The sequence below is a fragment of the Leucopleurus acutus genome (genome assembly GCF_964270905.1).
Source record: "Leucopleurus acutus genome assembly, chromosome: 7".
Lineage (NCBI taxonomy): Eukaryota > Metazoa > Chordata > Mammalia > Artiodactyla > Delphinidae > Leucopleurus > Leucopleurus acutus.
In genome coordinates this window covers 7,939,332-7,953,342 of record NC_139150.1, presented here as the reverse complement: position 1 = coordinate 7,953,342, position 14,011 = coordinate 7,939,332, and the positions used below count along the sequence as shown (strand labels likewise).

At 55.3% G+C, this 14,011-nt stretch overlaps 1 protein-coding gene across 1 annotated transcript in view; it reads right to left on the bottom strand.

Annotated features, from left to right (window-relative positions):
* Positions 1 to 9,563, bottom strand: part of ENG (endoglin) — a 29,672-nt gene extending 20,109 nt beyond the window's left edge. The window contains exons 1-2 of the mRNA XM_082842034.1: positions 9,294 to 9,563; positions 1,277 to 1,419 (exon numbers count right to left, since the gene is read on the bottom strand). Of these exons, the coding sequence (XP_082698160.1) occupies positions 1,277 to 1,419; positions 9,294 to 9,360 (210 nt within the window). The 5' untranslated portion in view covers positions 9,361 to 9,563. The remainder of the gene's footprint in view (positions 1 to 1,276; positions 1,420 to 9,293) is intronic.
* Positions 9,564 to 14,011: the final 4,448 nt, after the last annotated feature.

The window sequence follows — 14,011 nt, the reverse complement described above, 5'->3', positions numbered from 1 at the left end:
AGTCATCTGGGTGCTGGCTGTCTGTCTACATATCTGTCTCCAATAGACCTGGGTGCTTGGCCAGGAGCCTTCTCTGACACTGGCTCACTGTTGAGTGATTGGGGCTGGGGGGGGGGGTCCCAGTGCCACCCAGGCGAGGCACAGAGACCTGAACATCCGAACACACGTAATGAACTTACAGAGGGCAATCTCATTTTCCATATCATGAGCAAACTTGAAAAAAATTACAATGGCTATGGAAACCACACAACGTGTGTTTGGCGCTATCTTCGACTTGGGGATTATCGAGACCCACAGTCCTGGTGGCAGGCAGGGTGGTGGGGAGCAGGCCCCCCGATATTGGTGGTCTTGGCACTGTCTTATCACTGCACAAATGCAGGGCAACCTAACAGTTTTGGGGGCCACAAGTTCACCCCGAGCTGACACCACTAAATCGCTATCAGGACCTGAGGCCGCGTTGGCCAGGTGTGGCTGCCAACCCCGGGCAGGCCAGGCGCCAGCTGAACACTGAGATCCACTGGAGACCCAGGTGACGGCCTAGCTTGGAGTCTTGGGGATCTAGCGAACTCTGGCCTCGGGCATGTCGCTTCACCTCTCTCAGCCTGCCACAGGTCTCTCCTCCGAAAAGTGGGGAAACAGACCCTGACAGATGGGCCCTCAGGAGGTTTAATACACGAAAGGTGCTTAACTCTGTTCCTGGTACTTAGCAGGCCTAGCACAGTACCTAGCACATAGTAAGTGCTCAATAAACGTGTTATTATTATCAAGAGGGACTTAGACAAACTCAAGGTGGACCTTCTTGGTGTGGGGAGAATGGTCTCTGAGGTGACATCACCGGCTTCCAGTCTCTGGGGGGCTGCTGGCCGGGTCACAAGATCTTCAATGAGTGACATTCCAGGGAGGTAGATTTGCGCTCGAGGGAAGCACTGTCTCAAGGTCAAAGCTGCCTAGAGCAGAGCCGTGTCACTGAGAAACAGTGAGCTCCCCATCACTGGAGGTACATGAATGACAGCTCGCCTGGCTCTTCTCCACTCCACTGCCGGCCAAACACAGCCCTTTCCACCAGGGTCTTGTGCGGGCATCCAGAAGATTGCCCCAGAAATGCCACCCCTTACAGGCCCTGTGAGATGAGATGCCGATGTCACACTCCTGACAGGGGCCCTGGTGAGGACTCAGCCCACTGTCCCAGGGACAGCCACAAGGAAAAGTTCCCCTCATCTCATGGGCCCTGGGCCATCTGCTGGGTCCCCACCTGACCCTGCCATCAGGCACTCACCTTTAGGAACTCCAAGAAGAGGATGTGGACTTCCAGGGTAGCATTGGGGCTCTGAGCCACGCAGCCCTCAGAAACCTGGCTGGTGATGTATGTCACCTGTGGGTCCACAGGCTGTAGGTCGCAATAGACTGTTTCTGCAAGACCTGTTGGGAAAGCACAGTCAGAGAGTGGGCCAGTTAAGAGCAACGTGGTGACAATTGCTCCCACTTTCCAAATGCCTACTGGGTGCTTGGCACTGGTAAAGGGCTTTATTGCATCTTCAGAGCTACCCTGCAAGGTGGATATCATTATATCCATTCCACAGATGAAGAAACTGAACCTCAGAAATGCAAAGTCTCTTGCCTGAGGTCACAGTGCTAGTAGGTGTAGGGTTGACAGATAAAATGCAAGACACCCAGTTAAATCTGAATAAATAAAAAAATGAATATTTTTAAAGAATAAGTATATCCCACACATTGCGTGGGATATACTTATACTAAAAAGTTTTTCATGGTTTATCCGAAATTAAAACTTAAACTGGGCATCCTAAATTTCCATTTGCTACATCTGGCAACCCTAAATGTGTGGCAGGACCCACCTGTGCACACAGCCAAGCCTCTGGGCTGGTCCCCTCCAAAGGATCAGGAGACAAAAATTCCCCTCTTATGCCTCAAGGAGACCGGGAGGAACGGGCCAAGGAGGGTTGAGAGTCTCCTGGCCCCGACGGACAGAGTGAGCCCAGGTTCAGAGGGCAGCTGCCGGAGTAGGCTGCAGAGCCCGCTGCCCGGAAGCGCAGGTCCTGAGGGAAGGGAATGGAATTTCACCCTGACCCAGCAGAGGAGGAAGAGGAAATGAGGCCCCTACACCTCGTCCTGAGGAATGTGCCAGGGAAGGGGGGGGGGCTCTGGAGGAGGGAAGGAGGACAGAGAAGGGGAGACTGTTTGGAAGTTTGTGTCTCCATCTTGTCGCGCTCACTTCCTGTTTTCTTGGAGATCAAAGATGGGTGCGGAGGGCCTGGCCGCACGTCCAGCCGACGCCAGCTCAGAGGAGGGGGGAGGGAGGCTTCTTCTGAATCCCGGGCTATTGGGCTGTCTTTGGCCTAACCCGGCCTCCTTCCACCGCCTGGTTGGCTCAGGACCCCCAGGGGTCAGAGAAGGACGGCAGACGGCCACCCACCGGCAACACCTTGGGAAGGATAAGTCTGGGACAAGGACGTTTGGCTTATATATCCTCACCCTGGCCCTGTCCTATGTGCCAGGGACTCCAGAGTGCCTGCATTTTCATTAAAAGCAAGGTTCCTGGAGCCAGGCCGACCTGGGTTTGAATCTCAGGCCCAGCACTGATGCTGCTTTGGCGAACGATTTCACTTTGGGCTTTGGTTTCCTCGTCAGTAAGTGGACAGTAAGAATAGAACCCACACAACGCACAGAGGTGAGATAGGGTGTGTGGCAGTTCTTTTTATCACAATTCTTTGATTGACTTCAGCCACGGGAGAAGAACTGACTGTCCTAGGTGGGTGGTGATGTGGTGGAACAGGGTGGCCTGCAGGTGGGGGGCCTCTGTGAGGGAGGTCACTGATGCCTCAGGCTCAAGTAGACTCAAGGGCTGACACAACCTGCTGCTGACCCCCCGCGTGGGACCCACCAAGCCCCTCACGCTCTCCCTGTCCCTGATAGTGAAGACAGACTTCCTGGCTGATACTTAGTCCTCCTGTACAGATGGGGAGACCGAGGCCCGGAGACAGGAGATGGCCGGGCTCGGACCTACCTCTCCCCACAGAGACCCAGGGTCTGGCTTGCAGATTAGTGTAGCGCTTTCCTCCTTCCCTTCAGACTTACCCTGCCCCCTCCCAGACTTCCAGGAACCCCAGTTCCTCCGGATTGCTGGGGCCGCCTGGGGCCACCTCCTCCATGCCGTCAGCGTGTCAGCCAGCGGGAGAGGCCACAGGCCTAGCCATTATGTAATGATCAGATAACAGGCCAGGCTGGGAGATCAGATAAGAGGTCCATTTATTTTGGGGCCTTTTCGAGTCCTGGCCGCCCCCACTCCGCAGACGAGAATGGGGAGACAGGAGGGAGTGTGACGCCCAGGGCCTGTCTCCCGGAGCCAGAGGCGGGCCCAGACAGAGCTGAAAACAATCCCCTGGCACCACGGGAAACTCTGGGGCTCCCGGGACCTGGGCTGGAGGAGGCGCCGCTGGGGCCCTGGGTGACCGGGTGAGTGAGAGACTTACCAGCTGGGGGGCCACCTCTCCACCTCTGTTGCCTCCCTATCCTCCCCCACCCACAAGCACAGAGCCACCTTGGGGGCTTTCCAAATGGCCACCCCCAGCGCCTTGGGCGGCCGAGAGAATGATGGTCAAGCAAAGCCAGCTCTGGAGCTGGATGGTCTGAGTGAAATCCCATCTCTGCCTCTTAAAAAAGCTGGTCACCTTGGGGCTTCCCTGGTGGCGCAGTGGTGAAGAATCCGCCTGCCAATGCAGGGGACACGGGTTCGAGCCCTGGTCCCGGAAGATCCCATATGCCGCGGAGCAGCTAAGCCCGTGCGCCACAACTGCTGAGCCTGCGCTCTAGAGCCCATGAGCCACAACTACTGAAGCCCACATGCCTAGAGCCCATGCTCTGCAACAAAGAGAAGCCACGCAATGAGAAGCCCGCACACTGAAACGAAGAGTAGCCCCCGCTCGCCGCAACCAGGAAAAAGCCCGCACGCGGCAACGAAGACCCAACGCAGCCAAAAATAAATAAGTAATTTAAAAAAAAAAAAAAGTTGGTCACCATGAGCAAAAGCCTAACTTCTCTGAGCCTCAGTTTCCCCATTTGCAAAACAGCTTCCATCACGCTTACTGGGCGCCAGGTACTGTTTTGTGGCTTTCTGTGGGTTCATTCATTTAATGCTCATAGCAGCCCTACGAGGTAGGTGCAGTTATTATAACCGTTTGACACAAGGGGAAACTGAAGATTAGGGAGGTGCAAGAATTTGCCTGAGGGCACGCAGCTGTTAAGTGGCAGGGCCCTATTGGAACCCAGACAATCCAGCTTTAGCGCCCAGCACCCACTTTGCAGGCTATATATCAGCTGCATGAGGTAATCCATGTACAGAGCCTGGTACCCAGTAAGTATTCTGGACACGGAAGCTGTGATTATTTCATGAAACCAGGGCCCATCCTCTTTGACAAGGATCTTTTCTGCATTCCCTCTTCTTCAGTTACCCAGCCACCCTTTGCTCCTTTCAGGGGCCAATCGTGGCCTCAGAGATTTCCCTGTGTCCAGTCCAACCACTGCCCCTGGGCCTGGCCACCAGTGAGGCCTCAACACTCCTTTCCCTAGTCTGTCTCCGGCTGCCCCATGTCTGCGGGCTAAGGCCATACTCCACAACCTGGAGTGGAGTTAAACAGTGCAGGGATCTGAGAGACGCTGAAGGTTCAGATCCTGATTCCGCTACTGGCCAGCTTCCTTTCCATGCCTCAGTGCTATTATCTGTAGAATGGGGATGGTGATCATCAAAATACCTTCCTCAACGAATTGGTGAGAATATTAGAAAATTGACACATGCACAGGGCCAAGGAGGATCCTGATGTGTGAGGAAATGACAACCGCCGTCACGGTTATTTATGTCCAGCCGTGGGGAGAAGTGAACTTTTCCTTCAAACACACCTTGTTCCTTGCCCTTGCCATGCCCTTTCCCAGACTAATAGTCTTCCTTTATTTGACGACTTCTCTTCAATTCCTATTCATCCTTTAAAACCCTGTTGTGAAAAGCTTCTCACCAGAACCCATCCAGGGACTTCCCTGGTGGTCCAGCGGTTAAGACTTCGCCTTCCAATGCAGGTGGTGCGGGTTTGATCCCTGGTCGGGGAGCTAAGATCCCACATGCCTCGTGGCCAAAAAACCAAAACGGAAGCAATATTGTAACAAATTCAATAAAGACTTTAAAAATGGTCCACATCAAAAAAATCTTAAATAAAAAAAGAACCCATCCAGTTGTGCTCTAGGTGGGAGGGCCACTGCAGGTGTAGGAAAGAAACCTAATGCGTGGGGTGAGAGGAGTTGGCAACAGAGAGCCTCATCGTCTTCCCTAAGGCACTATGGTGTATGGTTAGGTCCAGGGCCCGAGCCCCAGCTGCTCATTTCTGAGCTGTGTTACTCAGGCAAATTCCTTCACCTGCCAGTGCCCCAGTCTCCTCAGCTTTAAAATGGGGGTAACAGGAGTGTCAGCTTCATCGGGCTGTTGGGAAGGTTAAGTCTGACGGTGCACAAAACAAGGTAGAGGAGTGTCTGGCGTTCACCCCCACCCCACCCCGTCACAGGTACTGAAGTCAGCTCAGCCTTGGACGAGGGTCCTCTTCAGCCTCCAGGGCTGAGGCCCCAAAGCTGGAGCTAGAAGCGGGAGGTTGCTCCACAGCCAGGGCAATCAATGCTCCAAGCCTTCCACACCCACCCAGGCCACCAAAGATGCAGAGAAAAGAAGCTGGGACCTGTCACTTGTCCCGAGACTTGATTTCTTCGTCTGTAACCTGGGTATAAAGACAAAGGGCTGCCTGATGCACTGGGGACACAGAAGAGGATGTCCCTCTCTCTTGCCCAGATCCCTCGTCAGGTCCTCAAGCAAATAAATAGACCAGGCCTGTCCTCAGAGGGCCCATCACTGACCCATCTGTGCACATGAGAGAGACATCAATTCTTTCTCTCCCTCTGGGTCTTAGTGTCACCATCTGTCTGGCTGAAGTGAGAACCTTAATGGTCATGCCCCCACTGTCCCCAGGGACCCACTGTCTCCTGGTTCACACAGCTCCTGCTTCAACCTCCCTTTCCTCCGGGCAAATGGGAAGCTGCCCCAATGCAGGCTCTAAGAGATGGATATTTGTGGGCTGTGTCCTGCATCCCTAGCAGGACATGTCCTGCCCCCCTCTCCAGGGAGTCCCAGACCCTCACACGTGTGGCCAGCAGTACGGGGGACTTCAAGTCTCACCTCTACCCCATCCTCCAGCGAACGCTCATCCATGCTTAGGAGACACTCTTTGATCCCAACCACCCAACATGGGCCACGAACCCCTGCACCTCCACTTCTGGGACTCTATCCAAGTGAAATACTCCAAAATACAGGAAAAGATGCATGTACCAAAAACGTGCATGGAAGTGGTATTTATAACTGGCCCCGAAGGGGAAGCCACCTAAGTATCCAACAATAAAGAATTCATTAGGCAAACGATGAGATGGCACGTTTGAGGGAGAGACTATTCTAGAACCACAATGGGATGGTTATGGAGTCCACATGACAACACAGAAAACTTCTGGGACCTAAGACGGATACACAAGATTTCCAAATTTGATCCACCTGCATTAAAATTACCTTAAAAAGCTAGACAAAAACTAGTAAGCAATCCATCAGCATGCTAATTGTACCCACACTAATAAAGGAGCCGGGGAGGTCATTTTTCCCCTCTTATCTGTTTCCTTTGAGGAGTGGACTAAAGCGAATATATGATTAAATTGCTTTTTAAAAATCTCTACATATTTGTTCTTTAAAAAATTCATGTAAATCAACTATACTTCAATTAAAAAAAAATTCCAACAAGACAAAAATGTGTGTCTTAGAAAATGAAAATCCTCTAGAGGAACCCAGTGCTAAAGAACAGTGATGTGGGGATTTTCTTTGTGCATATTGTATATTATTACTATTTTATTCTTACAGAAATGGAGTCATTGATGTTTGCACACCTGACCATGTGTCCTAGACATATGTCACAGCAATGTAGATCTGTAGCTAGCTTTTTCTTGGTAACGGCTGTGTAGGGTTCCACTGCATGGTCATCCACTTCATAGGGCCCAGGCTGGCAGACACTGGGTGGTCTCCAGTTGTGCGGTTTTTGTTACAGGTACCTACGGACCACCCATCTTTACAGAGTTGGGCAAGTAACTCCACGGGGTTGACTTCTGAAGGCGAGTCTGTTACACAAGTTATGGTTTTGAAAGAGTCTGCCAAGCTGTGTTCCCAGAAGGCTGGACTCGTCTGGGACATGTTTTCATCCCATTTTGACCCCCTCCAGCTTTAACGAGGATGCCTGGGTCACTAGCACTCCCACCTCCTCCCCTGGCGTGGAGGTCTGGCTCCCACACCCTGACCCTGGTCCCCATCTGCCCTCTATGGGCCTCAGTTTCCCAGACTGAAGATGAGCTGGGCTGGATGCTTTGGGATGCCCTTGAGCCCCATGATCACTGGGTGCTAGTACCTGCTCTCAAAGCAGGTTGATACATTTTCAGGCGTTTTTCCAGTTGGCTCTTAAACACAGCCATTATAAAAAATTAAATTTTATAAGCTTACAATTACATCAATTATATATACTTAAAAGTTAATAAATATCAAAACTCATTACTCCCTAATTATTTTATTCCCTTTTGTATTATCTGTGCTCTTGAGGTTATCTACGTCTGTAATATCTGTGTGGTGGAAATAGTAGATAAAGGTTTATTACTGTGCATCCGCCCCAACGCTGAGTCTGCCGAGTTGATAGCTTGAAATCAGCCCTGTGGGAACATTTACACCGTGGATATTGACAAGTTACCCCACCCCACCCCCCACTCCGCTGTTCTTTATTCGCCAGCACACCAGTGCCTTTGATCCTATAAAACCAGTCCCTAAAGAGCTTCCAGGATTTTTCTCTGATGACCTAGAGGAAGAGAGTGTTATCAAGCTAGAATGTGGGGGGAGGTGGGAGAAAGGCAGGGTGGCCTGGGGGCCTATCGTGGAGCTCAGGTAGGGCTTCTGTCTGAGCTGTGTGAACTTAGCAGGTCACAGCCTCCACTTCTCCTCCTGTAAAATGGGGCAATAAAGGCCGCAGTCTTGCAGGGTGACTAGGAGCTGTATCAAGAGGGGTCGCCTATCACCCGAGGTCAGGAGCAAGTGCTCAGGGGAGGCCCAGGCCTGGGGCGAATCCCTGCTGGGTCACTTAATATCTGAGACTCATTCCTGTCTATCAGTGAGGCAGTGGTAAGAGCTTTAGAGATCAAGGGTTAGGGACTTTCAAATGCTGCGGGTTACGGTAGGGTGGGGAGGGGGTGGCCACCGCTGCTGCTGTTCCCATGCTCACCCCCCACCCCCGATCCTTTAAGGAGGTCCTGGATGTGCCAGAGGTGAAGGGGTGTCCACAGGGCTGTCCCGGGGCTTTAGGCGGGTGAGGGGCAGGGCACAGCGAGGCCTACAGTGAATGGGATGAGGGGCTGGGAGTCACTGCCCCCCATCTGCTCATTTCAGAAGACAGCAGAGGCCAAGACCACCTGGAGAAGCCCCCAGGCTGAGGAGCCTCCGCAGAACACCTCGTCCGGGCCTGTGCCCGCATCTTGTACTCTTTTTGAGGAGTAGAGAACTGGGTAGAAGCAGAGAGAGCACCGCATCCGAAGGGTTCTGGGAGCCATTCACAGATCCCGGGGAAGGTGAGGGTAGAGGAGTTTAAAACTAATCCTTAAACAACAACAACACAGAAACAACCAGCCTGCCTCTCTCTACAAGCATTGCCTCACCACCGACTTTCCCAACAGCCCCGAGGGGAGTTCTCCTACCATCCCCACTCAGCTCAGAGGCCGAGATCACACTGCGAGGAAATAATGACATGTGATTTGAACCCAGAGCCCACGATCTGACTGTGAGGCCGCACACCCCCTCCCATCCCACACGTTCCTCAGATGGGAAACTTAAGGCCCAGAGAGGGCAGGAGAGTCTCCAGGGGCTGCACAGCACTCTGGGACCTGGGCTTCTTGGGGAGAAACTGGATGTAGCTGGGAGGGCAGAAGCCAGGGTAGCCAGAGTTAAGGTAAATAACTCATCCCTGTTTGCCTGAGATTTTTAGAGCTGAAAGATCTTCGTCCTGCCAAACCGGGATGGTTGGTCACCCCGTGGCATCTGTCTTGGGCTGTCCAAACGTCCCAGGACAGCTCCACTGGACGTGAGCTCGGGACACACGGAGGAGGCCCGGAACACTTGGGGCCTGGTCTGTGCCCTGGCGGCCGAGTCTCCCCACCCCGGGTCCCTGGACACCTACTTGTGGGTCCGAGGCTGCAGAGAGCCAGCAGCAGGGCGACGGCCTGGGGGAACATGCCGCGGTCCATGCTGTCCACCTGGGGATCTGTGCGCTGGGCCTTAGCCGGTGTCCAGGGGCAGGGCTGCAGGCGGGCGCCGGGGCCGGCGTGGGCTGTCGTGGGGACCCAAGGGGAGCAGGCAGCTGGAGCGACGGCGTCCCTGCTCCAGCCTTCTGAGGTGGCGGCCAAGGGGTCAGGAGAAGTGGGCACGGGGGCGCGGGGCCAGGCCGGGGGTCGCTGGCCAAGGCCTGAGCGGGGAGGGGCTGCGGGGCTCCTGTGGACGGCGGCAGCAGTCACGGCCTGTGGATGCAGATGGAGGCTGGGGTCTGAGCGTCAGCAGTGTGGAGCTCCCGGCTCATCAGCCTGGCTCGGGGAGGCAGGAAATGCGCTTCCTTAGACAAGGGGCCGGGCCAGGCGGCCTGCCAGGCGGGGAGAGGAAGTACCACGGGCTTTGTCGCTGGGTGGGGGGCCCTGGGGCGTGGGGGAGGCAGTGGGGTGGGAGGACCCAGGCTCCAGGCTCCTCTCCCCACACACCCAACCTCCCATCCCACCCTGTCCAGGGCTGGCTGGTGGGGTGCATCTGGCAGCCCCCAGGGGGCAGATGAAAAGAATCACCCCAACAGCCCACCAAGGGGAAATTTCAGGGGCCAGGCCTGGCCAAGGCGCTTCATGTGGAGCTCTGCTCCATGTACTCACTGTTCCCATTTTGCAGATGAGAAGACAGAGGCCTGCAGAGATGAGATTATTGGCCCAAGAAGATGGTGGAGCTGGAATTTGAACAGGTCTCATCGAGCACCAAAGGTGGCTTACATAAGTGTGACACCCGGCTGACGTTCCTTTGTTTTGTAAACAGGGAACCTGAGGCCCAGGATAAGGGAGGAACACTCCAAAATTGGCACAGCCTGGCAGCTGGGGCTGAGGTCTCAGGGCCCAAAGAGGACAGGGGATGGGCAGAGGGCCACTTTCTGTCTGTCCCCTCCGTGGCTGGAAAATACTTCAGGGACAAATGACAGCCCTAAATGAAAGCGTGTGTGTGTGGGGAGGGGGGGGGACACACTTCAATGGCTTTTTTTTTTTTTTTTGGCTGTGTTGGGTCTTTATTGCGGTGAGGGGGCTTCTCATTGTGGTGGCTTCTCTTGTTGTGGAGCACGGGCTCTAGGCACGTGGGCTTCAGTAGTTGTGGCACACGGGCTCAGTAGTTGTGGCTCGCGGGCTCTAGAGCTCAGGCTCAGTAGTTGTGGCACACGGGCTTAGTTGCTCCGCGGCATGTGGGATCTTCCCAGACCAGGGCTCGAACCCGTGTCCCCTGCATTGGCAGGAGGATTCTTAAACACCGCGCCACCAAGGAAGTCCCTTTAATGGCGCTTCTGATGTTCAAGACCCTGCCGTGCTTGCTCTGAGCTGTGAGATCTCAGTCATCCTGTTTGTAAAGTGGGCATGATGATGCCTTCCTCACCAGGCTGTTGTGAGGTTTCCATGGGTCGGGGCACTGCTGCGCAGAGCCCTGGGCCTGGCACTCAGGAAGCGCTCGCCCATCAATGCTCCCTGAGCCTGGGAGACAATCCCAGAACTGTCCCTTGTTTGTTTTGCAAACAGTAAGAGCCAACTACATGCCTACCATGGTTCTGGTCACATGTGGCACTTTAGGGTCAGGCCCAAGGAAGCTCAGAGGAGGAAGCTGGAGCTGCCTGGAGGAGGTGGCATTTAGGCCTGGCCTGTGGAGGTCTGGGCAAGTTGGGAGTGGGGAGAGAAGGAAGGGTGAGGAGGGCATGTAGGGCTGGGGACCAGCCTGAGCAAAGGCATAGAGGCAAGAAGTAGCCTGACCACCATGGGACAAGCAGGGGTGTGGTGGTGATGGGAAGCCTGGAGGGGCAGACTCTGGCCCTGCTCTGGGAAGGGGACCTTGAATGCCAGGGCTTTCTCCTGAAGGCCATGGGGAGTCATGAAGGGTTCTGGAGCAGAAGGTGCTGGCAGAGCAGGCTTTGAGAAGACGAATCTTGGTGTGTGCTGGCGGGACCCGCAGCAGGGATGGAGCCAGGGCTTTTTCTCTTTATACTGTCTTGGTCACAGATGGAGAAATTGAAGCCCAGGGAAGGAGGAGAAGGTGGGAGCCCTGGCTGCCTCTGAAGGGAGCAGAGGGCAGAGCGGGAGTGTGTTTGTGTCTGCAGGAGCTGACCCTTGGGTGGGAAGGGCGGGTGTGGCTCCTTGGGTGGGGAACGGGGCTGGTGGGGAGGGAAGGTTCTCTTGCCCAGCCCTGCGGCTGGCTGCATGGCCAATTCCCGGCCAGGCATGAGTGTGGGCTCACAGGAGACCCATCTCGGCCCAGCAGGCCAGGAAGGCCGTGACAGGGAGGACGGGGCCACCCCAAAGCGGCAGCCCGAGAGTAGCAGCTCCTCTGTCTTTTCCTGCAGCCACGGAGATGGGGAGGTGGGTGCCACGAGGCAAAGGGTGGCTTCAGTAGGGGAAGGTTGGGTGAGGTTTCCCAGGCGCCCCTACCAGCGTCTGTGCCCCAGGGACAGTTAGTTAATCCAGTTCCCTGGGGCTGAACTCTCCCTCCGCCCCGCCCTAGGCGTTTACCTTATCAGCTCTGAATCCTCACAGCCACCCCTAAGTCACACCATTGACAGAGGAGGAGCCCAAGTCCTCCCGAGGTTTGGGAGACCCCAGCTGGAGACCCCAGGACCGCCTGGCTCCAAGCTCAGCTCCTTCCCTGCTGATCCCATCTGAGTTGAATCTGGAGAGGACAGATGTCACTGGGTGAGGGGGACTGTGGTCCAGAATGGGCGTTGGGATATCTGAGGCCGTAACATGGACCCCATAGGAGGCCCTTCTCAAACCTCCCTCCCTCCCACCCTCGTGCTGCACAACCCAACCCCTCCCACGTTGTAAACAAGACCCACCGGGTTTCTCTTGAAAGCAGGAGAGGCTGCAGGTGGACACAGAAGAACATGCAGCAGACTTCCAGGGAAAGAGAAATCTACAGGCAGCACAGGAGGGCCTGGAGCCCTGACCCCAGAGACCTGGTGGAGGAAGGAAGAGATTGGGACCCCCTGGGGTGGAGAGGCGGTCACCCCGAAGCTCCCACAGCACCGTGGGCCTCCCCCACCCCCGCTTGTGTGAGTCGTGCTATGTAGGTCTCTCCACTCGACTAGAAGCCCCTCGAGGGCAGGGGCTTTTGATGCCTCTGCACCGCTGTGTCCCCAGCACAGAGCCAGGACTCTTTGGCCCTTGAAATCATGAAGTGCTCTGGAAGGTAAGGCAGGGGCTGGGGCCATGGAGGCATAGGGAAACTGAGGCACAGAGAGATAAGCCTCGCTCCTGCTTCCCAGTGGAAGAGGCCAGGCCGGGACTGGGCTGCCTGTCCCCAGGAAGCTGCACGGTCACACTGTCTTACAGGCAGGGACAGACCTTGAGTTAGCGGTCTCCTGTTTGCCCCCCGGATGCACGCTCCATCCCAATGGACACATCTACCTCCTCTCAGCCCTGCACAGTTCAGAGAGGGGAAGGAAGTGGAGGATTTGTCCCTCTGATACCTTCCCTGCAGGGTCACTGCAAATTGGTGGCCTCCCTGCACTGAAGGCCACAGCCCTGACCTGGCCCTCTCCACAAAGCCCTTCAGGCCAAGGATGGTCATGGCCCACGGCCGCTGCCAGCCCCGGGCTTCTGCACTGTCCCTTGTGGTTTCCCTCCACCCTGCCCACACCTGTGTCAACAGACCCTTCATCAAACTCTTCTCAAATTACCCCACTGGAGCGTGCCATCTGTTTCCTGCTGGGGCTCTGACTGATACAGACATTTTCAGGTGCTGCCTGCCTATCCATACGCCAAAGAGACGTGGCCAATAGCCAGACGTCTGTGCCTGGGCCCCACCGTGGGCAGGTACACGAGTTCCACTCCTTCCTCCCCCTGGCTGGCCAGGAAGGCCGGGGCTGCAGGAAGGGATGGAGCACGTGTACCCTGGCCACTGGCCACTGGAGGAATTTTAGGCGGCCCCCAGGGATTCCCCCAACCAGGCGGCAGTCCGTCTCCAGCATCGGCCTGGAGCCAGTGGCTGTCGAAAAGAACAGGGCCAGACCCACATGGGCAAGGGAAAAAGTGGGTACAGGGGAAAGAGGGCACTGGTCTGGGAGCCACAGGGTATCCAGGCTCTGCCCTTGTGGCTTCAGGCAAGACTTTAACATATTCTGGGTCTCAGTTTCTTCCTGTGCGCAGCGGGAGGCCAGCCTGCTGGCCTGGGGGAGCTCAAAGCCCAGGCGAACAGTCAGAATCACCCCTCACACACTTGCCCTGTGCCAAGTGCCACCTCACGGCCACTTTAACGGGCTGAGACCGTCATGTCCCCATCTTACAATGGAGGAAACTGAGGCTCAGGTGTGCAGGACAACAGGGCTGAGGAGAAGCAGAGGATAATTCAAATCTGGGCCTGTCTTTCCTCCCTTGGCTTCCAGAACATTCTGTCCTGGTTTTCCTCCCACCTCCCTGGTCACCTTATCCGTCTCTTCACTGGTCCCTCCCCATCCTCCCATGCTTGGACCCTGGGTCTCTTCCCTTCTCTGTTTACCCTCACTCCCAAGTCAGGTTTTCTCAAATCTTTGTGACCATGACGTCATGTCCCAGCACAAACCCTGAGATTCAGGCTCAAATAGTTAAAACAAACATTTTTAAACATGTGAACCTATGT